The following is a 27,948-nucleotide window of genomic DNA, read 5'->3' on the forward strand; positions in this document are numbered from 1 at the left end:
CAAATATTTATCTGATAGGCACCAGCATACCTGTACTCTGATGCATTTATGGATACACACACACACACGTTTGAACCCTCCTGTCTTTGAAGCAAGGGCTGTACTTAGAGGAGAGCTGAACGATACAGTCCAAGCAAATGCTGCAGACGACCACCTCAGATCACTGCCCCTGCTTTCCCTCCCCTTGGTGGCAGACTTGGTTTTGGGGAAGAGGTGGGATGTAAGACTGTCATTGCTTGTGGCTTCCTCATTGCATGAGGAAGATGGTTGTTAGGGCTGGAGCCCAGGAGGGTCTTGACTCTTCCCCTTCCTGGGTGCTGATTGACTTCTATGACCCCAGGGTCACAGAGATCAATAAAACTGTGCTGAAGTGGGGCGAGTGTCTGGCACGGCAGGTAAGACGCTGCATCCTGGATCACAGCACTGAATCTAAGTTCTAACTCTGCTCCTGATTCCAGCTTCCTGCCGACGCACACCCTGGGAGGCAGCAGGTGACGGCTCAAGCACTTGGGTCCTGCTACCCACATGCGAGACCTGGATGGGATTCCCAGCTCCAGGCTTCAGCCAGGCCCAGCCCCAGCTGTTTTAGGCATCTGGGGAGTGAACCAGCAAATGGGAGTACTTTCTCTGCCTCTGCCTCTCAAATCAAATAGCATCTCTCAGGCCATTTCCTACAGTGCATGATCTGTGTATCCCTTCTTCCCTTCCCCTTCACGGGACCCTTCTGGACATGTGGTGCAGTGCTGGGTGCTGAGGGTACGGAGAGGAAACACGCATGTCCAGCACCTCCCCTGTGCTGGCAGACAAGGACTACGAAAACCTCATTCTGCAGGCAGCTCAGAAACTGCAGACAAACAAGTCGACTGGCTTCTCTATTCCCTTGTCTGCATTTGGACAAGCCTCAGGGAGTCATCCTATTCGAACTAACCTTTGCTAGGCATCAGCGTCTTGGTGGGGCCAGGCCTCCTCCCGTGGGACTCACCTCAAACACAGCTATTCCAAAAGGGTGGCTCAGGAAGTCGGGGGAGGAAATCAGCATCTTCCTGTTGCCGCCGCTGAAGTCAATGCTGGACAACTGGTGCAGCTTGGAGTCCACCCAGTACAGGCGCTGGTTCAGCAAATCTGGAGGAAGAAGGGGCGGGGGGCCAGGTCCTGAGCCGGGAACCAGCCCTCCGCTCCTCTGCACCCCTCACTGCCCACATTTCCAGGCCCCAGACTGAAGCCAGCCCAGGCCAACCACCCATCAGGGAACAGGGGCACTGGTACTCTGGGGAATCCAGAAACAAGACCCATGGCGCTGCACAGATGGTGGTAGGAATCAGGTGCCAGGGAAGGGAGGGCTCACCCAGGGTGATTCCGTTGGGCCATTCTATATTGTCTGACACCAGTGTCTGCCGGTCCGCACCATTGAGCCCGGACTTCTCGATCTTGGCCTGGAACCCCCAGTCAGACCAATACATGAACCTAGAAGACAGAAGAACCCATCCTAGTTTCTTGCTGGTGACCTGGCTGGAGTGGTCTGCGTCACAGGGCGCAATGACCTAGCAAGCAGCTGAGGGCCGTGTTGGTGGGGACTGGGAAGGCCTCTGAAACCCCTTGGGACGTCCTATCGGCCAGCAGGCACTTCAGTCTTCACTTCATTTGAGCAACCAGGAAAGGCTGTATTCCCCAAGAGTCCACCCAGCCTCAGTGCATCCTATGAGGCCACCTCTCCCACTGTGGCAGCTCCAGGTGGAGCCCTTGTAAGCCCCCCTTTCTCGATTTACAGGGGAGAAAGGGGATGACCTTCTCACCCCAGGAGCCTCTACTAGGCAATCTCTAGAACCTGCTCTGCTCAGGAGACTCCGATCCTGTGACACAAGTGAGCCACAGCGTCCGGGCAAACACCAGCGACCCGTGACCCAAGAACCTCTGGGAGGGATTAAGAGGATGAGGGGTACACATGGACTTTCTCATGGCCCAGAGCCTCCTGGAGCCCTCAAAATAGCTCTTGTGTCAGATCCATGAGAACTGAGTGCCCCCAGTGGGAGAATGAGAAACTCGGGGCGGGGATACTCACCCTCGCAGGGGGTCAACAGCGATGGCCCGGGGCTCACTTAGGTCACGGCTGAACAGAGTGCAACGGCGGCCACCATCAACTGTGGCCACCGAGATGGTCTTATTGCCCGAGTCGGTCCAGTACATGTGCTTGTGGACCCAGTCCACCGCCAGGCCCTCTGGAGAGTGTAGCTGCTCGTCGATGAGGACCTCCTGCTCTGCTGGGTCGCTGGCCTTGTCCATGTAGGCACTTAGGAGAAACCAGAGCTGGCCATGGGCGGATGTTCCACCCAGGGGCCCATCCGGAGCTGCCCATGCACCCTTCCTGTGTCTCCTCCCCCAGGGCCATTAACAGTGGCTCTTAGAGGAGTTTGGCCAGTTTCCATTCAACTGGCCACCATTCCATTCCCTGGGCCACCAGGGTAGGGATATGAGCTTGAATCAGCCCCATTCTGTGGTCTGGAGGAGCTCAGCTTAGTGGAGGACAGAAGCTTGCAGGTAGAAATAATAGGATGTAGCCGGCACCGCGGCTCACTAGGCTAATCCTCTGCCTTGCGGCGCCGGCACACCGGGTTCTAGTCCCGGTTGGGGCACCGATCCTGTCCCGGTTGCCCCTCTTCCAGGCCAGCTCTCTGCTGTGGCCCGGGAGTGCAGTGGAGGATGGCCCAAGTGCTTGGGCCCTGCACCCCATGGGAGACCAGGATAAACACCTGGCTCCCGCCATCGGAACAGCGCGGTGCGCCGGCCGCAGCGCGCCTACCGCGGCGGCCATTGAAGGGTGAACCAACGGCAAAAAGGAAGACCTTTCTCTCTGTCTCCCTCTACTGTCCACTCTGCCTGTCAAAAATTAAAAAAAAAAAAAAAAGAAAGAAATAATAGGATGTGATTACAGGGAGCAACAGAGGCTCACGGCAGCGGAGAATGGAGACAGCACCCTCCCAGAGAGTGGAAGAAGGCTTGATGGTTGAGTCCTAGAGGAGCCGCTCACCAGGAGCACGAAGCACAGAATGCCACTCAGGCAAAGGGCACAGCGTGTGCGAATGCCCAGAGGGTACGCTCGGGCCCAGGAACCAGGCTTTTACCCAGGACAGGAGGTCGGAGGACACGGTTAGAGAAGCACATGCGATCCCTGGGAAATGGACTGGCTGGGAGGGAAGGGCATAGAGGCAAGAACACCGGGCAGGAGGCTGTCACAGCGTCCAGGTGACAGATGAAGTCTGAGGAAGGGCTGTACCTGTGAGGCTGGGGACAGAGGCTGACAATACAGCAGCCACTCAGGGGAAGCTTTAGCTGGACTTCCCGTTTCCCAGGGGTTTCTTCTCGCCACACCCTCTGTCCAGGGGATTAGCTTCAGGCTCAGTGCCATCCCTGACTCTGCCTCCCCAGTCCCGCCGGCTCTCTTCATGTCCAGACTGCAAAGCCAGCTCGCTCTCTGTGCACATCCCACAGGGCACCTGGAACCCAGACTGCTCTTCCCCACTCCCCTCCCCTCGGCCCACCCCTCACCCCTGCCCCTCCTCGGTGCCTCTCATCTCAAACAACAGCACTACCGTTCTCGAAACCGCCCAGCCAGAGACCCAACCCTCCCGGTTAGCCTGGGAGTTACTTCTGACTCTCCCTCCTTCGGCCTCCCATCTGGTCTGCCATCAGACCCTGCCTCTCTGTCCCAGCTTCGGACTGGGCCGGCTCTAGCTCTGTCCTTGGGTGTGCAGCTGGCAACTGTGTGCATCTGTGTGTTGGGGAGGTAGGGATCCAGTCGGCAGGGAGAAGCATGCAGTATCTTTACTTCCACCTATCCCATCACTCTGTCAACAGTGACTCAGCGTCTACCCAGGACCTGGCCACCGGCAGTCCTGCTGAGTGGACCTCAGGACACAGAAAGGACACGACTGCCCCAAGCGTGGGCAGGCGGGCTGGAGGCACATCTGAGAAAGGTCTTGGAGAGAGCCCTGGGCGTGGGGGGCATTCCCAGGGCTGAACTCTCCTGCATGTGGCACTCTGGACCCCACAAAGGGCTGGCCTGGGACAGTGCCATCCAGAGACACTTCCTAGACTCCCACGTGCGGCAGCAGCCTCTCTACGCTCCCTCATGATCACAGTGGATGGCACCACGTCAGGAGTGGTATCCTCTGATGGGCCCAGTCTGAGTCAGCGCTGAGCGCCCAGGGTTGGATGCACTGCAGTGCGAGCTGCTCGGACAGTCCCCTCTTGACCAGGGACATCTTCCTTTCTGCCTGGGCACTTCTCGTGCCCTGCACTTCCTCCTCGGGCCAGCAGAGGTCAGACAAAGCCCAGGAGAGTGATGGCTCAACGCTACTTTTCCGAAAGAGCCACCCAGAGGTGATGTCGTGGTGGTTCCACCTCCACTGTGACCCTGCACTGCTTCCCAAGCCCCACCTCACTCCCAGGGAACCCTGGAGGCAGAGGCCACCCCTCAAGACCTGGCTGCAGGGCACTGCCACTCACCTGTAGATCTTGCGGTAGGACAGGTCACACCAATAGATGCGATTGGTAGCAACTTCCACGTCGAGCGCCACGACGTTCTTGAGCATGGGGATGAGGCGCGAGTGCTCCCGCCTCACCAGGTCTATCTTGCGCACCTCGTGCCGGTTGGTGAAAATCAGGGACGGGCTCTTGCCGGCTGCCATGCAGGGAGAGGGGGAGAGGGGTCAGTGCCAGAGGCGGGGAGTCTGGAGGCCAAGATGGGTGATGCCTCATTTCCCTGTAAACTAGGGCGCTAATCCCTACTTTAAAGGTTAGAGGAGCTGATGAAGTAATGAGTGCAAACGGCGTAAGACGCAAAGCACCACGTGTAAGATTTCAATTCTTTTTATTAGAGACAGGCTCCCCAAACTCTTTCACAACTCCCCATTTCCCCCTTAGGCCTGCACTAGTGGCCCTCTGCGGTGGGACTCCCAGGCTCCCTGTCCAGCCCCATCCCCCGCCCTTCTAACATACCTGACTCCAGCTACTGGGCTACCTGTCATTACCTGGCCAGCCAGGGCTCTGCTGCCTCAGGGCCTTTGCGCAAGTTCTCCCCTCCACAACTACCACCTTCGCTGTGGGGAGCCCCACTGCCACTCTTGCAGCAGGGGCCACCTGAGCAAGCAGGCCTCTGAGAAGGAACGGCATGGAGGGCCGACATCAGGGCAGGGCTCAAGGGAAAGACCCTCAGAGGCTGGGGGAGGCTGGTTCATCGGACCGGAGGGCAGGGCACGGCGACAGATGAAGCTGCGGAGAGCAGCCTGAGCCAGACAGCAAAGGGTGCTGGCAGCTGGGTGAAGAGTTTCTTTTCTTTTCTTTTTTTTAAGATTTATTCTACTTATTTGAAAGGCAGAGTTTACAGACAGAGGGAGAGACAGGGAGAGGTCTTCCATCCACTGGTTCATTCCCCAAATGGCTGCAATGGCCAGGGCTGGGCCAGACCAAAGCCAGGAGCCAGGAGCTTCTTCTGCATCTCCCACGTGGGCAGCAGGAGTCCAAACACTTGGGCCATCCTCTGCTGCTTTCCTAGGCACTCTGGCAGGAAGCTGGATCGGAAGTGGAGCAGTCAGGACTCTAATTGATGCCATATGGGATGCTGGTGTCACAGGCAGCAGCTTTACCTGCTATGCCAGTGTCAGCCCCTCAAAAGAATTTGCCCTCTGTCCTGAGCCAGGCGCAGAGATGGGACACGTGAGATATGGGACACAGGCTGCACACACTGCACAGCCCAGCACATAGGCAGTTGTACAGACACACAACTGCCCATGTAGATGCAAAACTGTTTTAGGCTTAGATTTTCAGAAGATCATCAGTGACCTAGAAGTTCCTGGCAACTCCACATGAAAGGTCACTGTCCCACAGGCCTAGGAGGGGCTAGCTCCAGCTCCCACAGGAGGGGCTAGCTCCAGCTCCCACAGGCAGTTTCAAGATCTGTCTGTCCACTCTGAGGCACCAACACTGACTGACAGCTCCTAGCTGCGCCCGTGCCAAGAATTGCCAATGCTCCCCCCCCCCACCTCTCGTTTTCCAGTTGATGCTTCTCAGGGTCACCTGGTCCCTGTCACTGTGCATCTGTGCCAGGCTAACGTGTTCTCCTGGGGAAGGGTGGGACCAGCAGAGCCAGAGCTGCAGCCATGTGTGTAGTAATGGAGACCATGGCACAGCAGGTTGGGGGTGAGAGGGAGGGAGTGACACAATTAGAGCATGAGACAGGGCTCAGGGTGCGGGAGGGGCAGTGAGGAGGGCTGGGTTCTGGGCCCAGTGGTGCGATGTTCCTCACCCCCAGCAGAGGGCAAGGACACTGGCCTCCTTGTAGGCAGAGCTACTGAGCATCCTGATGTGCCTTCTCCTGGGATCTGTGACTGAGACATGGGCCTGTGTATTCAGGATTTGAGTTCATGAAAATTGGAATTAAAAGGTAAATTATTTATTTACAAAAAAACGAAATTCATGCCTAGTTTTTTTCTATAATTTTTGGAAGACTCTTATGCATGGACTTCAAAAATTTTTGCACCAAAATAAACTCATCTTTTAATTCCATCTATCATGAACTTTTAAAAATATCCTTGTGGTGTCAGTGTTGTGGCATAGCAGGTAAAGCCAGCACCCACAGTGCCAGCATCCCATGTGGGCACCACTCCATGTTCCTGCTGCTCCACTTCCAATCTGGCTCCCTACTAATGGCCTGGGGAGGCAGCGGAAGATATCCCAAGTGTTTAGGTCCCTGACACTCACATGAGAGACCAGATAAAGTTCCTGGCTCCTGGCTTCAGCCTGACGAAGCCCTAGCTGTTGCAGCCATCTGGGGAGTGAACCAGCAGATGGAAGACCTCTTTCTTTTTGACTATCCCTCTCTCTCTGAAATTCTTTCAAATAAATAAATGGTTTTTAAAAATGTAAAAATATTCTCATATAGGAGCATTTTGTATATGCATGGTCAGCAGTGTGTTGTCTCCACTGTACATATGTAATCTGTGTCGTATATCACACACATCCTATGTGGGGTAGGAACAGGTTACGTGTTACATGTTTTGTGCCAGTGTATGTGTTGCATGTTGTTTGGGTGGTATGATTTTGGGGTTTGTGGGCTACACACTAAGTATTGTGGTTGCTGTGTTATAATCTGTGTTGTGTATTGTATGTATGTGAACTTCAGACTATACACACATCCTACTGCCTACTCAGTACCTCCACTTGAACTCTAAACAGTTTCCTTAAACTTAACACATCCAAAACAGTCTAATATCCCCCTACACCTGCTTCTCTCACTATTTTTCCCAAACTCAATAAAGGCAATCCTATTTCTCAGTTGCATGGCCTACAACTTTTGGAGTCATCTTTGCCTCTCACCCCACATCTGATCCCTAAGCAAACCTGTGGGTTGACCTTCAAGATACAGCCACAGGGTCAGGGTCCGCTTCTCACCATGCCCACTGCAGCCACCTGGTGCACGCCACCATCATCCCCTCCTGGGTGACTGCGACGGCCCCTTCTGTGGGGGCGCGGCCTCCCCCCTCGCCCTCTACAGTCTGTGTGCCGACTTGGAGCCCCGACGGCCCGCCCTGGACTTAGCACGAAAGGCAGCGTGGTAGGGCCTCTGGGCCCAGCTCATCTCTGACTTCATCGCCTCCTGATCTCCCGGCTCCGACTGCACAGGCACCCTTGGCTTCCAGGCTGCTCTTCCAGCATGCCCCCCTGCCTCAGTGGGCCCCACCCCCTCACCTCCTTCCGGTCTTCACTTAACTGTCCCTGTCTCAGAGAGGGACTCCCTGACCACTGTGCTTAAAATGGGGGCCCAGTGCCCTCCTGCCCTTCCCTAATCTACTTCTTAGCCCTTACTGCCATCTGCCGTGCACTGTATGGTATTCATTTATCTTACTTCTTGTCTGTCTCGCCCATCGGAATCTAGGTCCCATGAAGGCAGACAGGGATTTATTTGGGTCTGTTTTGCTAACTGCTGATCCCCAGAGCCTGCAGCAACATTAGATATTGAGTATAAAGAACTGGCTAAAATGACTTCATTCACTTGGCTGAGCTGATCAATGTGCAGGCCTGCACACGTAGTGCAGAGCGCTGCGAGGCTGGTTGTGTGGTCTGAGTCCAGGTCCGTATCTGTGTTGTGTGACTGTGTTCTCTGTGGGCTGCGTTAGTGGCTCCAGGCGGTGTCTGTGTACAACACATTGTGTGTGTGCGTGTGTGATGCATATTTATTTTCATTTTGAGTACCGTGTGTGTGTGTGTGCCCGTCCGCACCTCACATATGCTGCCTGTCCCCTGGGGCTGTGCATACCGGCAGCCTTGCAGTTCTTGCTCAGTGTGTCCATCTCATAGCCGGGGTGGCACTCGCACTTGAAGTAGCCCTTGTAATTGACGCAGATCTGGCTGCAGGCATCTGGGTCCTCACACTCGTCAATGTCTGTGGGGGAAGAGCAGGGGTCAGAACTGGCCCAGGAGCCACCTCTGCGTGGGGATGCTGGGAGCAGCTCTCACCACCGCAAGTCTTCTGGTCCAGGAGCCGGAACCCGGCCGGGCACGAGCACTCAAAGCCGATCCTGCGGTCGGTGCAGATGTGGGAACAGCCGCCGTTGTTGTGCTGGCACTCATTCAGCCCTGCGGAGGGAGGGACGCAGGTTCCTGAGGGGCCAGGAGACCAGGAGGGGGTGGGGCAGCGGGGGGCGGGGCCTGGTGCGGAAGCAGAACCTCAGGGCAGTGGGGCTCCCATGGAGCCAGGAGGACTTGGAGACCTCATTGAGCCTCAGCCTCAGTAACCAGGTGTCTGGGCAAGAGGAGGTTCGGAGAGGGCAAGTCCTCGCTCAAGGTCCAGTGGGGTCAGCGTGGAACCAGAATTCAGGTCCTCGGTCTCCTGGCCGGGGCTCTCTGTCCACATGAGGCTGGAGACAGCCAGGCCTTCTCTGGTGGCCTAAGGTCTTTCCTTTCACAAACACGTTTCCTAAGCTCTTCCTTGCCGTGGCCTCCGAGTGTCACATCCCACCCTCCCCAAGACGCCCTTCTGGAAGGCCCCACTTCCGGGCTGGGCAGCGGCTGCTGCCCTCGTGCAGTTCTCCCTGCACGGCCGCCTCTGGAGCTCCGGCTCCAGCTCCCGCTCCCAGCCCTGCTGTGGGGGCTGGCCAGGAGGCAGAGGCCCCTGAGAATCCCGGAAAGCTCTGGTTTCTGACGCCCTCCTCTGGACACATCCCCTCTGTCCACGTCCCTGTCTCTGGACGGGGCCCAGCTAGCTGGTCCCCTGGGAGTCTGAACACGCAGGCCGCCCCTGCCGCTCTGTTGGTGTTCTCCCACCATGATGGAGTGTCTTTTCAGCTCCTGTCCCTGTCCTCTGCCTGGTCCCATGCCTGCCCTCAGGATTACCAACTCCTGCAAGGGATGAGGATCGCCAGGAGGCCGTCTGTTCTCGTGCCCCCTCCTCCGCTCCCTCACCACCTTCTGGCCAGGGAGTCCAGGGCCCAGGGCTCACCAAGTCCTCACAGCATCTCCTGAGCTTCGGAATCACAGAAGGTTAATCCCGCGAGCCAAGGGAAGGTGCCACGCCCCTTGCCCGCCAAGTGCATGCACCACCACCCTGCCACGCCACGCCACGCCACGCCAAGCAGAGCTGAGCTGAGCTGAGCTGCCCGCCCCAGGCCATGCATAGCCGAGGGGTGCCCCCACCTCCAGCCTGAGCCAAGCTTAGGGAAAGTCCCCTTTACCCCTGGGCCTCCTTCTGTTTCCCCGGAATGTTGGTGCAACTGAAAAAACAAGACCACAGCAAGCCCGTGACTGGGGGGCCTGGGAGTGACGCAGTTAGGCCCAGCCCTGGGAATGGTGTCACGCCAGGAGTGTTCCTGTCACTCCGAGCCCTCCCTGAGCTCTCCCATCCGCTCCCATTCACTCGCGGCCGCATTCACGCACCCACTCGCTCCCTTCCGCCCCTCAGCGGCTGTGTTTGCTGAGCCCCGGACACAGTGGCACATGTCGCGAGCTCTGGAGGGGGCCAGGGGAGAGCGCCAGGTGACTCTGAGGGCAGAGTCCCCCAGGGCTGAGGGGAAGGCAAAGGACAGCAGGTGTGGGCCTGTCTGCCCACCATCGCTCCTCGGGAAGGCCTGGAGGAGCTCGGGTCCTTCCCCATTCCATGGAGCCTGGAGGTGACTCTGCTCCCTGGGGATCCACGCAGGGTGGGGGGAGCGTGGTCCTGGGAGGCCTGAGCAGCGCGGGGTCACTTTCCCCAGCACGTGCACACACCTGCATGCACACACAGCCGCACACGTGCGGACACACACAGGGAAGGGTGACTGCAGCTCCCCAACCTGAGGCAGAGCAGGAGACATGGACAGTGGCTCTCACCAACAGAGACAGCAGGGACACGCACAGACAAACACATGCGTACATACTTCTCTTTGGTGTGTCATGCAAAAGACAGGAGAGAAGAGAGAGTTTAGTAGGTTAGCAGTCCCTCGCTAGCTGCGGACCTGGGGGTGGGGTTGGGGGCCCTGGGCTCAGCTGCTCCGGCTTCGCTGGCCCCTCTCGGGACCTCCCTGCTTGGCAGGGCCTGGGACGTCTGTCTTCCGGAAGCTCCGTGGGCGGCTGAGTGACCTTCCCGGCAACCCTCCCCTTCAGGGCCAGCCTCCCTTCTGCCCTCACAAAGGGAGGGCAGTCGCTGCTCCCGGGGAGGTCAGGGAATGAAGAGCCCAGGACGGGGGGTGTGGGAAGCAGACAGGGAGGGGCTGGCCTGGGCACTGTGCTTCCAGGATTCTCTGTCCAAATCTCCCTCAACCTCTGAGATGGCAGAGAAAGGACTCATGGAGCTTCCTGGGGTCCACACCGGGTTTCCAGCATGTTCCCTGGGATCCCCACCCCCACTTCAGTCCAGACCCTCTGTGCTTTCTAGGCTGGATCGCACCAACCCTGATAGCTCTGGCCTCAGGACGGCAACCTCGTCCGTGGCTCACCCTGGAGCAGGTGCAGAGATGGAGGCTCGAGCCTCTCAGGGCTGTAGACGGGGCCACCTCCTGCTGCTGGGGCTGTCCTGCTCCCCACCCCACCCCCCGGCCAGGCCTGGGCAGCCGCCCTGTGATGTGCGCCCTGCGATGGGCCTGCACGGGCTGCCTGCCTGCCCGCCGTTCCCCTGGGGGACTTCCTGCGGGCGGCTGGGAGGCCTCGGCGGCCAGGGCCCTCACTAGACCAGCGAGGCAGGAATCCCGAGGCAGCGAGACCAGAGTGCACACACTCAGAGGCCCGAAGGCGGAAGGAACGAGGAAAGGCTAAGTTTGTGAGAGGAAGCAGAATTTGGAGCATGTGCTCTGGAAAGGAGGCTCGGAGCTCTGCAGATAAGGACAGGAGGCCCCGGGGCAAAGAGCCCCTTCCGAGGCCACGGGACAGCGCGTGAGTCCAGAGAGAGGGAGAGCAGAAAGGGCGCACCAGGGCCTCGAGCCCAGAGGCCCGGAGGGGCGTGGCAGGAGGGCTGGTGGCCAGGACAGGTACCGTACCACACTCTTTCAGAAGCTCATCCGACCAGTCCCGGCAGTCCCTCTGAGCATCACACACTTTCCCGCTGTCCACGCACTCGCCACTCGTACACTGAAAGCTGCGGGGACCCTCGCAAGTTGACTCTGTTGGGCCAGACAAGAGGGTGGACAATGCCTGTGAGATCCGGGGCAGGGAGGGCTGGCCAGCTCCAGCCCCACAGGTCTCCAGTGGGTGACCCCACATAGGAAGCCACGTCCAAGGCCTGCGATGGCTGTGCTCCCGGCAGGCCGAGCGGCACACAGCGAGGCAGGCCCCGGGACTGTGCGGCCGATCCCGCAGCGCCGGCCCAGGGCGGGTCTGTGCAGAGCTCTAGAGACCTTAGAGACCCAGGAAGGGGAGCCTCTGCCCCGGGGACCTGATCAGGGGGCAGGGAGCACCTCACTGCCCAACCAGCTACCCATTCCCCCGGAAGACAGAAGATGTCTGGGTTATATCCCTGGTCCTGCAGGGCGGGGGAATAACCAGGTCCTCTGAAAATCCAGGGGCCTCCCCAGGGAGCAGGATTCGGCTTCTGCTGTCTGGAAACCCGGGAGTGAAGCATTCACAGGGTTGGAGGTGGACAAAGGGTGGGGGCTGGACTTCCCGTGCTGTTCCCAGGTCTCTCTCAGCTTTTGCAGTCCTTAAAAATCCAGTTCTGGCGCTGCCAGGGCCCCATGGGAAGGGAGCCAGGAGCGAGTGGCGCTCTGAGGGGCCTGCCCCTCCGGGACCGGGGAGGCCACAGCCCCTCTGCCTGACGGCACGCACCCTGCAGGCAGCCGGCCTCATCACTCCCGTCCCGACAGTCCTGTTCCTGGTCGCAGCGCTTGGCGGCAAGGACGCAGGTGCCGTCTCCACACCGGAACTCGTCCCCACGGCAGGTGCCCGGCGCTGCTGAGAGAGGGCAAAGGCAGAGGGTCGGCGGGCCGGGTGCTAGGACAGGCCCCTGCCCGGCCCTCCCCATGCTGTGTCAACCCCTGGCAAGGACAGGCCCAGTGGCTGAGCTCAGCAGTCCTCACAGGACACCCAGCCAAGGCACCTCAAGTGTACAGGCGGGAGACTGAAGCTCAGAGCGGGGAAGGGCTCGCCCAGGGCCACAGCACTCCGGCCGGCAGAGCCAGGACTACAGCCCAGGTCTCCTGTCCCCTCAGCCACCACCTCTCCCCAGGGCCGGTCCTCCGGCACGGACGCAAAGCCTTCTTCCGAGTCTTGGTGCTCATTGTTAGTGACCTCATCCACTTGCAGGCCTTTCCTGGGCCAGGTGCTGTGCAGGGGGCAGACGGGGAGCCCAGAGCCAACCAGGAGCCTCCCCATTTTTCGGGAGTTCAGGGTGCAGGGGGGCCGCACAGGTCAGGGCATCACAGCATGACATGGGCTGCAAGGTGCGGAGGGGGGAAGGGGCAGGGTTGGTGGCTCAGGGACCCAACTCGGCTGGGACGGTCAGTGCAACCAGGGCCAGGCCTTGAAGGATGAGCCAGTGTGGCAGACCCTGACAGTCCAAGGTCACTGGCAGTGGAGCCCCCGGGGGACCCCAGGAACGGGGCAGGGAGGGTGTCACGGCTGAGACTCGGGTCCTGTGAGGATGCTTGGTCTCTGGATTTAGACCCGACTCCACAGGTAGCCACAGGCTCCAGCAAGTCACCCCTCCCACCCGGTCCTCCTCCACAGCGACCGGGGGCATCCACTCGGGTGAGGGCGGGGCGGGGAGCCTGGCGGCGGAGCGGCCGGGCCTTGGGGGCTTACGGCAGTCGGCCTCGTCCGACTTGTCCTTGCAGTCGTGGTCGCCGTCGCAGCGCCAGCCCAGGTGCACGCACTCGCCGCTGCGGCAGGCGAACTGGACGGCGGGGGCGCAGGCATTGGGCGCGGCCGTGGCCCCCGGGCCCGCGCGGCCACACAGGTCGGCAGCCTCGTCCGAGCCGTCCTCGCAGTCCAACTGCCGGTCGCAGACCCAGCGCTCCGGGATGCAGGCGCCGCCGCCGCCGCAGCGGAACTCCAAGGGCCCGCAGGCCGGGTCGGCACAACCGCGCTCGTCGCTGCCGTCCCCGCAGTCGTCGTCGCCGTCGCACACGAACACGGCGGCCAGGCACGAGCGGTTGCCGCATCGGAACTCGTGCGGAGCGCACACTGCGCGGGACAGAGAGCCGGTCGGCCCGACGGACCCCACCAGAGCCGGCCGGGGGGCCCTGCGCGTCCTGCCCTAGGGCTCTGACCCTCATCTGCGGGCCGGAGCGAGTCCCGCGAAGGGCTGGACCCGTGGGCGTCGGGTAAGGCACAGCGAAGCGGGGCTTCCCTTCCGCGGCGCCCGGGGCCCCTGGGCAGCATCACTCGGCCTCCCGGAGCCTCCCGGGCCCCTGGGTAAAAGAATGCGAATCGCAGCCCGGTAGGCTGTGCGCGCCGTCTCCGAGGACAGCACCGGCTCCCTCCACATGGGGGCGCCCGGAGCCTGCGTGTCTACCTTTGCTCGGCCAACTGTCAATTGTCATTGTTATTGAAAAGAAAATAGAGTCGTGTCTGCAGCTTCGCGAGGTGGGCAGCTCATGCCATGCGTTGCTGACAGCTCTACCAAGTGTCTGACAGGGGCGGTTTTGCTGGGCTTCGGGGCAGGGGGGACAGGTGGGGGTGTGGGAGCACTGGCCCCTTGGTGCCATTCCCCCCAAGATGATGCTGATGGCCAGCCCTGCTCCCCTCCTGCTGGGGTAGGGCTTGTGAAAGCGGGGGTAGGGTAGGCTCACTGCCCTCTGGGAGTTTCTTAGCTCTGGGCTCTCCCTAGGCCCAGGGAGCTCACCTCCCGGCACTCACAGAGCTTGAGCTCCAAGAGCTGGAGAAGGGCAGGTTCTTTCTCTGCCCAGCAGCTGGGAGCCGTGGCAGAGGAGGCCTGAGACCTTCTGCCATCCTGCCTCCTATAATTAGCAGGTACTGCTCCTGTCCCGACATGCTCTCCTTGGAAACCCTCCCAGCGCCTGGGGGCCTTTGCATGGAGAGAATCCTCCAGCTGTGGTGGGGGAGCAGGATCCTCACTGGCCCGTGAATCCCAACAGCACCATCACAGCTGAAGACAGGAGCCATCGGAAGCTTCTGGAGGGGGTGGCATTTCCCGGACCAGAAGGGACAGAGAGGACACAAGGACAGAGGCTGGAGGAGGGCAGGGGGGTGCGGGGCAGTGCCGAGTGACCGTCCTGTCTCCGCCCGGGCTCGCTGTGGCCCCGGGAACCGTGTGCTCCCTGAGAGGGGCCTGTGCACGCAGTAGGCGCCCATGGCATTCCGTGCAGGGAGGCCTGGCCGCGCTCCCCACCGCGCCGAGCCCCGCCGCCGGCCCCCTCGCCGGGAAGGGCATAATCCTGTGTTTGAAGCTCAGCGATGTGGAACCGTCCCAGTGACCACTTCCATCTGTCCCTGCTGGGGCCGCGGGCAGCGTCTTCCCGCTCCGGAATCTGCCTGCGCCCCTCCCCCTGCCCCCAGCCCCGGTTCCCGCCCTCGCTCGGGGAGCAGCAGACTCGTGGAATGGATGGGCAGATGTCAGGCGTGGTGGGACGCTCATGGGCTCTGCTGTCCGACCGGAGCCGGGCGGCCGGCCGGCCACTCAGCCCCGCGCACTGCTCCTCCCTTGTCTGAGCCTCAGTCTCCTCGCCCATAACAGGGATGACGATGGCAGCTCATGAGGTGGTTGTGAGGATGAAAGGCGGCAATGTGTCCGCAGCGCCCCCCATGGCCAGGGTCCTGCCCCGCGGCCCGGCCTCTCCGTCCGCCTGCCAGGCCCCCTCCTCGCACACCCTGGGGTCTGAGCCCCGACTCACAGGGCGCACAGCCGGCCTCATCCGCTCCGCTCTCGCAGTCCTTCTCCCCGTCGCAGCGCCACGAGGCGGGCACACACTTGTGGCTGGTGGGGCCGCAGCTCAGCTTCTCGGCGGGGCACTCCTGCTTGGCTGCGGAGACACAGCCACGTGTGGCTTAGGCAAAGGGGACACGGGGCAGAGCACCTACCAGCCCTGCCCACCCAGCCCAGCCACCCGGCCCAGGCCCCAGGAGTCCATTAGGGTTTCTTCATGTGAGAGGAGGCCCCTGCCTGCCCCAGGGCCTTGCCACATCCTTAACCTTTTTCTTATTTTAAACATTAATTATATTTATTTGAAAGGCAGAGTGACACAGAGAGAGAGGGAGAGAGAGAGAGCTTCCATTTGCTGGTTCAATCCCCAGCTGGCGGCAATGGCCAGGGCTGGGCCAGGCTGAAGCCAGGAGCCCGGAGCTCCATCTGGGTCCCGCACCTGGGTCTGGAGTCGGCACCTACCATCTCGTCTGGTGTGCAGCAGTGCTCAGCCAATCAGGGCTCACCTGTTAGTGTGGACAAATCGAGTGGGTGACATTTACTGAGCCCTGGGCTGGGGGTTCTTCTGGATGCTACACAGACCTTCTCGTAGGCATGGAAATCCCGTAGACAGGGGATGGAGTTGTGGTGTGTGGGTGAAGCCACTGCCTGTGATGCCGCCATCCCACACCGCAGCACCAGTTCAAGTCCTGGCTGCTCCACCTCCTATCCAGCTCCCTGCTAATGCGCCTGGGAAAGCAGCGGAAGACGGCCCAAAACCTTGGGCTCCTGCCACCCACAGGGGAGACCTGGGTGGAGTTCTTGGCTCCTGGCTTCAGCCCAGATTGGTCTCTTCCATTGAGGCCATTTACAGAGTGAACCCGTGGATGGAAGCGCGCTCTCTCTCTTTTTCTCTCTCATTCTTTCAAATAAATAAACCAACAAGTCTTTAAAACAATAAATCCTATAGACAGGTAATAGCAGTATCTCCATTCTTCCAGCCCAGAGGTAAGGATTGCTCAGCCAGGGCACAAAGCGACCGAGTGACCGAGCTAGGACCGAAACCCCCGCAGCCAGGCTCCGGGGCCCATGTCTCTGTGCTAGAGACCAGGATGTAATCCTCACCCTGCTCAGTTATTATCAAACCAATGGAAGCATCCAGCACTATGCCAGGCACATCCTAAGGGCCACAGAGATCCAGCCTCCTGCACTCCCTGGAAGGCAGCTGGGAGCTGACCATGGAGGTCTGGGGTGCACCTGCCTCCTGAGCCTGTCATGTGCCCCCAGGAGCCGCCCCCAGCCCTGACTGGGTTTCTCATTCTCTATTCCAATGTGAGAATCCAGCCTGGGGCTCACGGCCCCTGATTGAGTGAGCCTCTGATTGCAGCTGCAGTAATTATAGCTGCGCAGTCCCGCTGGGCCCTGCTGCGCGGTGGCTGCTCTCAGCAGCGGGTGCAGCACTCACTGGGGGAGGAGGCTGGGGAGGGGGTGCTTGGAGCAGTTGAGGCCTTGGGGAGCCCTCTAAACCCATGGGTTCAGATGCCGGCCTCACTGATCTGGAAGATAAGCCGAGGCCCAGTTGGGGTGCATCGCTTGAGGGCACAGATGGGAGGTGGCAGGAAAGAGTGCAGGGTGTGGGGGCTCCATGTTGCTGGAGCTTAAGAGGCGGCCTGGAGGGGCGGGAGGTGTGGCCAGGTGAGCATGCAGGTGTCAGCCAACAGAGAGGGACTTGAGTGCCCGGGAGCAGGGGGCCGTGTCAGGACACAGTGGAGGGGCCGGTGTTGTGGTGCAGCAGGTTAAGCCACCACCTGTGGCTCCAGCGTCCCATAACCGAGTGTTGGTTCAAGTCCAAACCTACCAGCGCTGAATCCTCCCAGCCTCCAGCACCGTGAACAAAACTGTGTTTCTAAAGTGCCCAGTCTCAGGTATTTTGCTGTAGCCGCTAGACCAGGCCAAGGATGCATCCTGACGGGTAAGCAGGCCCTGCAGACTGTGAGCACAAAGCTGGGGGGTGCCATTCACCCCGTCAGAGGCGCCCCCAGAGCAGCGTTCTGCAGCAGGCTGCAGGTGAGCCCTGCATTGGAGAGAGGAGGAACTGGAGGCTTGGGGAGACCAGGCACTGGCCCAAAGATGCACAGCAGGGGAGAGGCAGCGCCTGGGTTCCTCTGACTAGAGCCTGACCCTTGGCAGCTGCAAACCCTGCTCCCCAAAGCCCGGGTGACTGAAGGAACCCAGGCCATATGCACCAGCCCCAGGGGTCTGGGCCGCAGACCCCATGCACCTTTAATGAATATTTATACAGTTAATTGCATAACCTTTCAGCAAGGACAATGATTAAACAGCCCGTCTGCTTCCTTTCTTTATAATTAATAAGACATTTGCTGCGTCCCTAAATAGACAGCTCTAATCCCAGGCTCTCAAGGATGCAGCAGTGCCTGACGCCAGCTCCCCCCGCCCCCCGCCCTGAAGGCACGGCCTTTGCAGTTGCAGGGCAAGGACACCTGTGAGACCACGGTGGGTGCCGAGGGACTCCTGGAGTGGCAGGAGACTGGGGCCCTGCGAGGGAAAGGGACCTGCCTGCACCTTCACTGTCTCTCTTGTGATGCAGCTCTTCCCCACGGCCAGGCCTGGAACCTGGCTCCAAGCCTGGCCAGGTGGCCTGTGCAGCCTCTCCCTGCGCGCCACGCACTCTCGAGATCCCCGGCTTACAGAGGAGGTGGGCAAAGCACAGAGAGGCTGAGTCCTGTGCTGGGTGGCAGAGCTGGGCTCACTCCCTCCCCAGGTCCAAGCACCCCGCCTAACTTACTGCCCATGAGAAAGCAGGCCCCGTGGGTCTCCCCAGCAGCTCTGGGCTGGAGGCGTCTCACACGGAGGCGGGAAGCTCTCTGAGCCTGTGCTCAGGCAGGTCGTACAAGATGTGCTGTGGTGCAGCAGGTAAAGCCTTCACCTGGGAAGCTCCACTTCCCGTCCAGCTCCCTGCTGTGGCCTGGGAAAGCAGCAGAAGATGGCCCAAGTGCTTGGGCCCCTGCCACCCACGAGGGAGACCTGGAAGCTCCTGGCTTTGGCCTAGCCCAGCCCTGGCTGTTGTGACCAATAGGGAAGGAACTGGTAGATGGATGGAAGACCTCTCTCTGTGTCTGTCTTTCCTTCTCTCTCTCTAACTCTGACTTTCGAGTAAATAAATACATCTTAAATAAATAAAGACGGGCATCTGATGCCCAACTGAAGCCAAAGGCCCCCAGGCAGCACACTGTGGGGAAAGAGTGGAGGTCTGGGTGGCAGCCTTGCCTGCAAATCCCACTTACTAACTCTGAGGTCCTTGGGCAGCCACTCACCTCTGTGAGCATCTACAAGTGGGGCTGCACAAGCTCCGAGGGCGGTGCGTGGCTGAAATGAAGACATGGGGGAGCTGAGAGCAAGCCTGGCGCTCAGCAGACGCTGCCCCTGAGTTGGTCCATGAAATGCAAATGCAAATGGCCTTTAGCCCTGGGGATGCACATTATGAGGCCCCAGGGACTCGTCCCTTGTGACTGACGCCTCTGAGGGAGGCCCTCTGCCTGCTGGCCCAGTACCCCAAGTTCTATGGGGCAGGCAACGTCCACAGAGAACCTTGAAACTCCAGCCTGGAAGGCTGGAAGCTTCTGTTAATTCCCAGAGAATCCTGCCCCAGAAATCCAAACCCATTGGTACATTCTCTAATTCATAAGTTCGCAGATTAACAAAGAGGGAAATGACTGTTGGAAAACCAGAATGAAAGTTCGGGGCGGCAGCTCATTGATGGAACGTGTCTACGAGGTCGGCCCTGGCATGAGGACCAGAGAGTCAAGCGGTGGGGACTGCCAGTGCCACTCGATCCGGCTCCTGCCCTGGTGTGGGGGGGGGGGGGACGACTGTGCCACACAGGGCCCAGGCCGGGGCTGCTGGCAGGGCCATCTCAGCAAGTCTCAGGTCTCTGTTGCCTGATCTGCCATCTGCAGGGGAGCCTGGTGAGTCCCTGAGGTCCCCTCACAAGGTGGAGAGGTTCTAGACCGCAGGAAAAAAGCTCCGGATTCAGCCGGGAGCAGCCCGCAGTTTAACTCTCACCTTGAAGCCTCCCCCTACCCCGTGTACACCTTGGACGTGGGTCAGAAGTTAGCCCCAATCAAGCGAGCTATAATTAGAGCTGAAATGCTATTTTTCATTAGGCAAATGTTCTTGGCTTTTCCACGGTGACTCCTGGGAGAAAACTCTGGCCAGGCAGTGGAAGACAACGTGGGGGGGGGGGGGGCGCAGCATGAGAATTGGGGCCTGCTCCTGTACCCCTTCCCTCTCAGTGCAACCCTGCCTCACTTTGCTATCCCAACCCTGGAACACCCACTATCTTAAGGTTCTTATCAGCTGTGGCATCCCGGGGGAGAGGGGACTAAAACCCACACCGCCATGTACTCCAGCACTGGCTGACACCTGCATGTTCTCATCTGATCCTCACAACCCCAGCTGCCCAGGTACCAGCGCCCCATGTTACAGATGAACAAATGGAGGCTCCAACGTCTCCCGGGTTGCAGGACCTGAACCTGACTACACCGGATACCAAACTCACAGCACTTTCCTGTCTGTATCATCTCTGTGGGGGCAGGCAGAGGGGGACTGTCCTGGGAGCTGGCACAGCCCCAGAAACCTGGCAGGCCATGGAAGTTGCTATGGCAACACCAATTAAATGGACAGCGGGTTGGCTGCCCGGTTCTCATTCAGTTGGGAAGCTGTGAGCAAAGCCCGCTACCAGGTTCTCCTGCCCCAAATTCCGCCTGACCCTCCAGGGCTCCCGCTGGCCAGCCTGCTCTGGGCAGCCCTCCCCTCCAGGGGCCTTGCCTGGCCCTGACCAACGTAACTGCCCAGGCAGGGTGCGTCCTGGGCCTTGCACCCCTGCCGGACCATAGCGGAAGGAGAAAGGAGCTCTCAGGACACTAGGATTCAGGAATCTTGGAAGTGTGGAAGTCTTTGGAATTCTGGATGCTAGAGACTGGCCCCAGGGAGGGTGGGCAGGTAAGCAGGGCCTGGCAGCAAGTGGCCAGGCAGCCTATAGGAGAACAGGGCTTCTGGGTTCCAGGGTGCTGCCTGGTTGCCCCCACAACCCCCTGAGACGAGCCCTCCTCCGTCAGGGAAGACCTGTGTGTCTCTGAAGCAAGTCTAGCAGCTTCTCTGGGCCTTCAGCTTGTCCTCAGCTGTCAAGTGGAAGCGATCGAGTATGGGTGGCCAGAGGGCCCTGCACAGCGGGGGTGGGGGGCGGCAGGGCTTGCAAGAGCTGGGCTGGGGGGGGGGGGGGCGGGGAGGCGGTACTCAGGGCAGCCCAGGACAGGGCAGGGAGGAAGGAGGAGGTGACAGAGACGATGGCGAGATAGGACATGCAGAGGGGGGAGGCAACCCAGGGGAGTAGGGAAGGGTGGGGCCCGAGGGGGGGTGGGAAGACCACGACCCAAGGGCACAGAGACGTGGGATAAGGGGGAACACAGCCCCCACTAACAGCCCGGCGAGGCAGCTCTCCCCCCTCTCTCTGCCCCAGCATCCCAGGCAGCCGTTGGGATGGGCGATGGCAGAAAAGCCCCCTGTGGCCACAGCCCCCTCCCAAACACACACTCCAGGCTGCACGTGACTCTGCCCCTTGGAGCGGGGCAGTCTGGGGCGAGGAGGATGGACGTTCTGAGTGGGCGTGGTGAGGCTTTGTTCCTTCCCCAGCTGAGCACAAAGCGCCCCCAGAACTGCATGGGGTTGGGCTACTCTGCTCTGTGGGGTGGGCGAGGAAAGGTGGGGCCTGTGGTGTGAGTGGTGAGGGCAGGGCCCACTGATCAAGGGTAGAGGGGCCCCGGTGAGGGGTGGGGGTCCTGCACCCCCTCCCCGCCTCTCGCTCCCTTCTGCTCGCCTGCTCGCTCGGGAGAGACTGGCAGCGCTGTTGCTAGGAGACAAGGAAACCCAGTTATCACCAGCCGCAGCCCTGGGTGGAACTTGGGCCTCTATTGTCCCTGCCTCTGTCTCTGGGGTGACTATGACCCCTAAAGAGGGGCTCCCGGCCCTGCCAGCCCCACATCCTCCACGTGCCCCCACCCCTCTCCGCCAGGCCTTTTGTCTCAGGCCCCAGCCTTGCAGCTCTGCCTGCACCCTGGGCCCCTCCCCACCCCCTGCTCATCTCCTTTTTAATTTAACAAATGTCACAGCACGACCTGGCGGGCAGAAGTTTGCTTTGAGGATTAGGGCCTGGGAAGGAAATTATGGAGCCGCAAAGCCAGGGGCTTCGCTCGGGCGGGCGGGTGCTGCACCTCTCCCCCTCCCCCCCCAACCTCTGTGCCTCTGTCCCCACCAGGTAGGCTCAGCCCACCCAGGGGGCTGCCACGTCCTGGCTGGGTGGCCTTGGGCAAAACGCTCAACCTTTCTGAGCCTCAGTACCTTCTTGGACAAATGGAGAAAGGGAGAGCACCTGCCTCGCGAGGCTGTGCATGGAAGGCAAGCACCCGCAGAGCTGAGCACAGCGCCCGGCACGTGGCAAACATGCAGTGACACGGGCTGCCGGCAGCACAACTGAGGCCCAGAGAGGGTGCGCCACGCCTGCCACAGCACTGGAGGGTTCGGGGGCCCGTTTCTAGCTCCCAGAGCAGCAGGCTCCCACCTGCGAGAGAGCGGCCAATAAAGGGTAGAAACGGGCACCTAGGGATCAGCACCAAGGCCCGCTGGCCGGCTGGCGGGAGCCACCCAAGTGCACAGCAAAGTGCTCAATGGACCACCTCACTTGAGCTGCCTCCCCTCCCCTCACTTAAAAGCAAAAGCAAGGCCCACCCTCCCCCAGCCGGAAGCAAGACTCACTGCAGGCGGCCTTGGACTCGTCGGAGCCATCCGGACACTCCTCCTCGCCGTCACACTTCCACCGCTCGGGGATGCAGTGGCCGTTGTCGCAGGTGAAGTCGCTGTCCGCACAGGTCTTCTTGGCTGCAGGGTGAGGGGACGAGCATGAGGACTCCGGGGGTTCCTGGGATACACTGTCCAGGCCGGGCTTCAGCCCGGTGGCTAAGACGCCGGTTAAGGAGCCCAGATCCCGGTCAAGAGCCTGGGTTGGATTCCAGGCCCCAGCTCCTGCCTGCAGCTTCCTACTAATGCAGACCCTTGGGGGTGGGGGGCAGCAGTGAGGTCCCTGCTCCTGCTACCCACATAGGAGACCTGGGCTCAGTTCCCCACTCCCAGCTTCAGCCTGGCTTAGGGAATGTTGCAGGCATTTAGGGAATGAACCAGTGGGCAGGAGCGCTCTCTCTCTCTCTCTCTCTCTCAATAAAAACAGAAACTCCTGGGTGACCAGAACGTGTTTAGTCTAAGAGCTGGACCGCATGACCTCCCATGGCCCCTCGACTTACTGAGGGCCACATGGAGACAGGTGACCTCCTGGGCCTGCAGTCCAAGACCAAGAGTTTGAGTCCAGGAAGGGAGACGGGATTCATCACAACCCTGTGGCAACCCCCTTCTTCCCTCAATCCCAGTTCCACGGACACCACCTCCAGGAAGCCTTCTCTGATCCCCTGCGGCAGCTGCTTTAGCCCCTTCAGCCAGTTCTCAGCCCCTTTACCTGCCTGTCCCACCCTCCCCAACCAGACAGGAAGTTGAGGTGCCTCGTGCAAGCACCCAGGAGCTCTCAATCATGAATCCAAAAAGTAGCTGACTGCTGTGTGGCAGGAATAATCAGAGGTCCTGTGTTCAGAGTGGAGGAGAGGCCACCCACAACCCAACTCACGGCCTGCCCGGGAGGCACTTACAGCCTGCACCAGGGATTGCAGTCCCGACTCTGCCTCCTTCCTCCCCTGTGACCTGGGGGATGTCAGTTACCCCCGGGCCTTGTCTGTGTAATGGGGAGAAGGAAACGATGCACAGCCCAGACTTCTACATCCTCCCCTTGAGTGCCCTTGGGGCTCTGGGGCCACCAGGACCCCACCTCTCCCCAGGAGCCCCAGCCTTGGCCCCACTCCCCACCCTCCCCATCCTGGTCTCCACTGCTGGGCAGGCCGCTGCCTTGCTCACCCGGACCCTCAGCTGCAATGCACCATGGGTGTAGATAGCCCCTCCTCCGAGACCCCTCCCCATCACTTCTCCTCCCGAATGTCCCTCCAGAGCCGTGATCAGCAAACTTGCTCTGTGACATCCATCCAGGCAGAAGCCACGAGGCAGACAAGAGGCAGACGAGCGAGCACTGCTGGGTTTCAATAAAACTTTATTCACAGAAGCAGGTGGCAGGCTGGGTACAGCTTTGGCCGGCAGGTTGATGGCCCCTGCTCCAGACCATCACGGAGCCCCTGGGTCAAGCACGGTTTATTTTCCTCTCTGTCCCTCCATCAAAAGGGCCATGTCAGGCTCGCCCAGGACCCAGCACAGGGCAGAGCTGAGGGGCACTGGACCACACGGACACTCGGCCAGAGCTGGCCTCCCCTGTGTTTAATCCTCCTCTGGGGCGTGACTGCTCCCCATGCCCCGGCAGCCCAAAAGCGTCCCCTGAGTCAGTCCCGCCTCTGCCTTGCTCTTCCTCCCCATGTCCTCTGCACGTGCAAGGCCACAGCAAACCAAGGAAACAGAGGCCACTACGCACAGGGGGCCCAGGGCTCAGCAAGGTGGGCACGGGGAGTGGCCCTCCGGCCTCTCAGCCCCTGGACCCAGAGACCCTCCCTGGGCCCAGGGTCTAGGTCACAGCAGTGGTGGGTAGCATTGCTACCCCCTGGTGAATGACAGCCCATGACCGTCTTAAAGCAAGTGCCGCGATGAACCACGGCGGCTGGGGACGCCCAGGACCAAGCAGTGGAGAGTTTGCCTTCCCCCAAGCAGAAGCTCAGCATTGGGCCAGTGCTACGGAACAGGGAGTCTGCCAGGGCCTGTGACGCCGCCACCCCATACTGGAGCATGGTTTGAGTCCAGGCTCCACTTCCTACGCAGCTCCCTGTTAATGCACCTGGAAAAGCAGCAGCAGATGGCCCAAGTGCTTGGGCCCCTGCCATTCATGTGGGAGACCCAGGGTGAGTTCCAGGCTCCGGGCTGTTGTGGTCATTTGGGGAATGAACCATCGGAAGATCTCTCTCTCTCTCTCTCTGTCTCTCTCTCTCCCTCTGTCTCTCCCTCTGTCTCTCCCTCTCTGTCACTCTGCCTTTCAAATGAATAAAACAAATCTTAAAAAAAAAAAAAAGCGCTCAGCGTCCAAAGGCAGAAACACAAACCCCTGCTTTTTCTCCTCTCCATTGGAACGTTCATCAAGGGTTTGTGCGTGCCGGTGTCCGTGCTGGGTGCTTGCTTGACAGATGGGAAGCCACACCTGGGTGGCAGCAGCGCCACGGTCTGACCCTGCAGCCAGAAGCCTGCTCTTCCCCACCCTGGCTCCCCACACAAACGGACATGGAAGAAAAGCCCCAAGTAAAGCCCCATGGGAGCTTCAGCTCGGAGTTCGATGAGCGCTGTGCCTGTTCCAGGCCCTGCTGAGAACACAGGGAGGTGCAGGCCTGCCTGGGCCCCAGGAGCCCAGAGCCCACGGGCAAGCCTGGCATGGTGCACATGGGCAGTGCCCACAAGGGCAAGACGGGCATAAAGCAGACGGAGAGGAACGGCTCCGCCACTGGGCACAGGACCCTTCTTCCAGGCCCCCGGAAGCCCAGGTGTGATTGTGGCCCCCTCTCCCGTGGGTGCCAAGTCCCGGCAGGCACTGGGCAAGGAGGCAAGAGCAGTCATGAGCACCATGGCCTGCAGGCCAGCTTTGAGGGCAGCCAGGCCCAGGAGGTGGCAGCTGAGGGACGGGTGTCCCTTGGCGGTGTCTTGGAGAACTGCTCTGCTTACTATCCAGGCCCCTTTGGGCATTTCCAACCCTGGTTCTGGCCTGGGGTCTTTCACCCAATATCCCAGGACCTCCTCACAGCTATGCTGGTAGTGGCTGGGAAGCCACCATACAGAAGAGGCAAGGCTGGCAGGAGGTGGCGGAAGTCCACGTGGCAACTGCCAATGTTTGGGCTCAACAAGGAGCCCAGGGAGGCATATGCAGTGAGCCGCTTCTCGGGTCCCAGACGCCAGAGGACCAGACAGTGGGGCAGACCAGCTACTCAGCACAGAGGTGCCTGCGTGTGGCAGTGCCCTGGAATGTGCCCGGAAGTGTGCAGAACAGACCTGGGCTGTGACACCTTGTGCATTGCTAATGGTCTGCACGGCCACTAACAAATATTTACTTACTTGAAATGCAGAGAGAAAGACAGACAGAGACATCTCCCAGCCACTGGTTCATTCCCCAAATGCCTGCAACAGCTGGGGCTGGGCCAGGCTGAAGCCAGGAGCCTGGAACTCACCCTGGGTCACCCATATGGGTGGCAGGAACCCAACTACTTGAGCCGTCACTTGCTGCCTCCCAGGGTGTGTATCACCAGGAAGCTGGAGCTGAGACCGGAGCCCAGACCCGATACGGGATGCACACCTGATGCCCACCCTCCGTGCAGTCACTTTTGGGTTGAGGACTCAATCATTTTGGAGGGCTCTCCTGGAAGTGTTAACCACAAGGAAGGATTTGCAAATCAAAGCTGAGCCTGGCTCCTTGCACTGGGTGACCGTGGGCAAACAGGGTTGAGGTTTCCCCTGTGGTGCAGCTGTAACAACAAAAGGGAAAAGGGCTGGCGTGGGGGGTCTCAGGGAAACACCCCACCGTCGGCCCATCCTGGTCCTGAGCCCAACAGCATGTGAGTCCCGCCGAGGGGTGAGGGCCGAGCCGCTGCTCCAAGGCTACAGAACAGGCCAGGGCAGACCCCCGCTCCCTGGCCTGCGTTCCGCTTCCCAGGGCAATTCCCGGCTGGGCTCAAGGATTTATGTCCCTCCATGCCAGTCTGCCCCTTGGACAATGCCCACCTCTGTGAGTCCCTGTACTCCACAGCCCGGCAGTGACACCCCGGGCCTGCAACATCATAATCTGGTGCCATGGCAACAGATGGGCCGCCACAAAGGACTGGGGACTCCAGAGGGTGGTGAGGAGGGGCCGGCCCTGGGGAGGGTGGGAAATCTGGGACAAAGGGAGTGAGGCCGAGGAAAGTGCCATGGGTGCCCTGCTCCGCCACCTGCGGGCTGTGTGAGCTTCTGCAAGTTACATACCCACTCTGAGCCTCACGCATGCACAGGGAGGCTGTGAGGAGCGGACATGCTAAGCCGGCCCAGGACAGCCCCTGGCTCCAGGGACTGGCACAAGGCTGAGGAGGGTGGGCTCACAGGCCGGGTCCCATGTTGTGTGTGAGACGAACACAAGCTCACGCCGAGGCTCCCCACGCACGCTCACCCCCAGCCCCAGAGCAGAGAGGGGCTTTAAAACCAGGACGGCTCAGGGCTGCCCACAGAGTCGCGCCGTGTGCCCGCCTTCTGCCACTAGAGCCGCCTGCCGTGTCATAGCCCAGGATCCAAACGCTGATACAGCACTCTCGTTTTACCTGCCTGAAAGCCAAGGCCCACAGAAGGGACTGCTCAAGGTCACAGACATCTGCAGGAGGGCTGCACTTGAACCCATATACTGACATCCAGTCCCACTGTGTGGCCAGGAAGCCGGCGGTGGCCGGGGGTGGGGGGCACCCAACCCTGCCTAGAGGTCAGGGAAGGCTTCCTGGAGGAAGCAGGGAGCCAGCCAAGCGGTCAGAGTTGGGGAAAGCCAGGAAGGGGAGCAACAGGGCCTCAGGTACAGGGGAGCCAGCAAGCTGGTTGTCAGGGGCCGGGGGAGGCAAGTGGCAAGGGACCCGGGAACTCCACCAGACCCAGGGCCAAATCGCCCTGCCTGGCACCAAGTTGCCCATTGGAGGTCCACAGCCTCCTGCTGAGCACAGGGACACCAACAGAACCAGCAGCTCCAGGTGGCCAGGGAGCGTCCGCTGGGCTTTGGTGAGGCCGTGGCACAGGACAGGCAAGGCAGAACGCAGGGCGGCAAGTGGTGGTGCCAGTCCAGCCAGGTGCTGGGCTGGACGCTCTTCCCCCTTGGAAACCCCATAATGCCCACCGGCTCACCAAAGGCCCTGAGAAGGCCTGCAGTGACAACAGCTGATAGGCGCCTTCAGTGACCGCCAGCACCTTCAAACTCGTCCAACCAAGGAACTTAGACACCGCATCTCTGAAGTTCCCGATACACAAGTGGTGCAATGATCACACCCGGGAGAACCCTGCAGGGGAGTAAGCCCCCCATCCCACCGCTGGGCAGACGAGGCCCGGAGGAGGGAAGGGCTGTCCTGCCGTCACACGGCAGGGCCCGGAATGCAGCCCCCGCGGCCAGAACAAACAGGAAAGGCGTTCACAGAGCCCAGAGCCCAGAGCGAAGCCTGGGAACCCCGCTGGAGGGCCCCTGGGTCTCAGGTCCAGGCCGGCCAGAGGGGACAAGGAAATGCAAGAGATGGCATCGGGTTTCTCAACAGACAGGTCTTGGGCTCCAAAGAAGGGTGGTTCCAATTTAGCACTGAGGTCCTTGGGTGGGTCCCTTCCCCTGCTGGCACAGGTAAGAGACAGCTGTAGTGTCAGACCCCCACCTCAGAGCCTGTGCCTGCTTCCCTCCCCACCCCACAGGCCCCAGCCAGCAGCGGGTGGCCTGGCTCCCGCCCCGCAGCGCAGCCCCAAGGCAGCTGGGCCACTGGCACCCG

The 27,948-nt window shown here is 60.5% G+C and overlaps 1 protein-coding gene across 9 annotated transcripts in view; it reads right to left on the bottom strand.

The window, feature by feature from the left end:
• Positions 1 to 27,948, bottom strand: part of LRP8 (LDL receptor related protein 8) — a 68,064-nt gene that overhangs the window by 15,506 nt on the left and 24,610 nt on the right. For 4 of the 9 annotated variants that reach the window (XR_009865921.1, XM_062191364.1, XM_062191360.1 and 1 more), the window contains exons 3-14: positions 22,151 to 22,273; positions 15,312 to 15,440; positions 13,261 to 13,641; positions 12,286 to 12,408; positions 11,502 to 11,624; positions 9,726 to 9,764; positions 8,512 to 8,631; positions 8,312 to 8,437; positions 4,504 to 4,678; positions 2,060 to 2,287; positions 1,346 to 1,464; positions 983 to 1,122 (exon numbers count right to left, since the gene is read on the bottom strand). Coding sequence is in view for 8 of the 9 variants with exons in the window: in XM_062191364.1 (XP_062047348.1) it covers positions 983 to 1,122; positions 1,346 to 1,464; positions 2,060 to 2,287; positions 4,504 to 4,678; positions 8,312 to 8,437; positions 8,512 to 8,631; positions 9,726 to 9,764; positions 11,502 to 11,624; positions 12,286 to 12,408; positions 13,261 to 13,641; positions 15,312 to 15,440; positions 22,151 to 22,273 (1,826 nt within the window). In the remaining variant the exon portion in view is untranslated. Of the gene's footprint in view, positions 1 to 982; positions 1,123 to 1,345; positions 1,465 to 2,059; positions 2,288 to 4,503; positions 4,679 to 8,311; positions 8,438 to 8,511; positions 8,632 to 9,725; positions 9,765 to 11,501; positions 11,625 to 12,285; positions 12,412 to 13,260; positions 13,642 to 15,311; positions 15,441 to 22,150; positions 22,274 to 27,948 lie in introns of all 9 variants that reach the window. The other 5 variants (XM_062191366.1, XM_062191363.1, XM_062191362.1 and 2 more) reach the window with 5 other exon arrangements.

This window comes from Lepus europaeus, chromosome 5 (genome assembly GCF_033115175.1).
Source record: "Lepus europaeus isolate LE1 chromosome 5, mLepTim1.pri, whole genome shotgun sequence".
NCBI classification, from domain to species: Eukaryota; Metazoa; Chordata; class Mammalia; order Lagomorpha; family Leporidae; genus Lepus; species Lepus europaeus.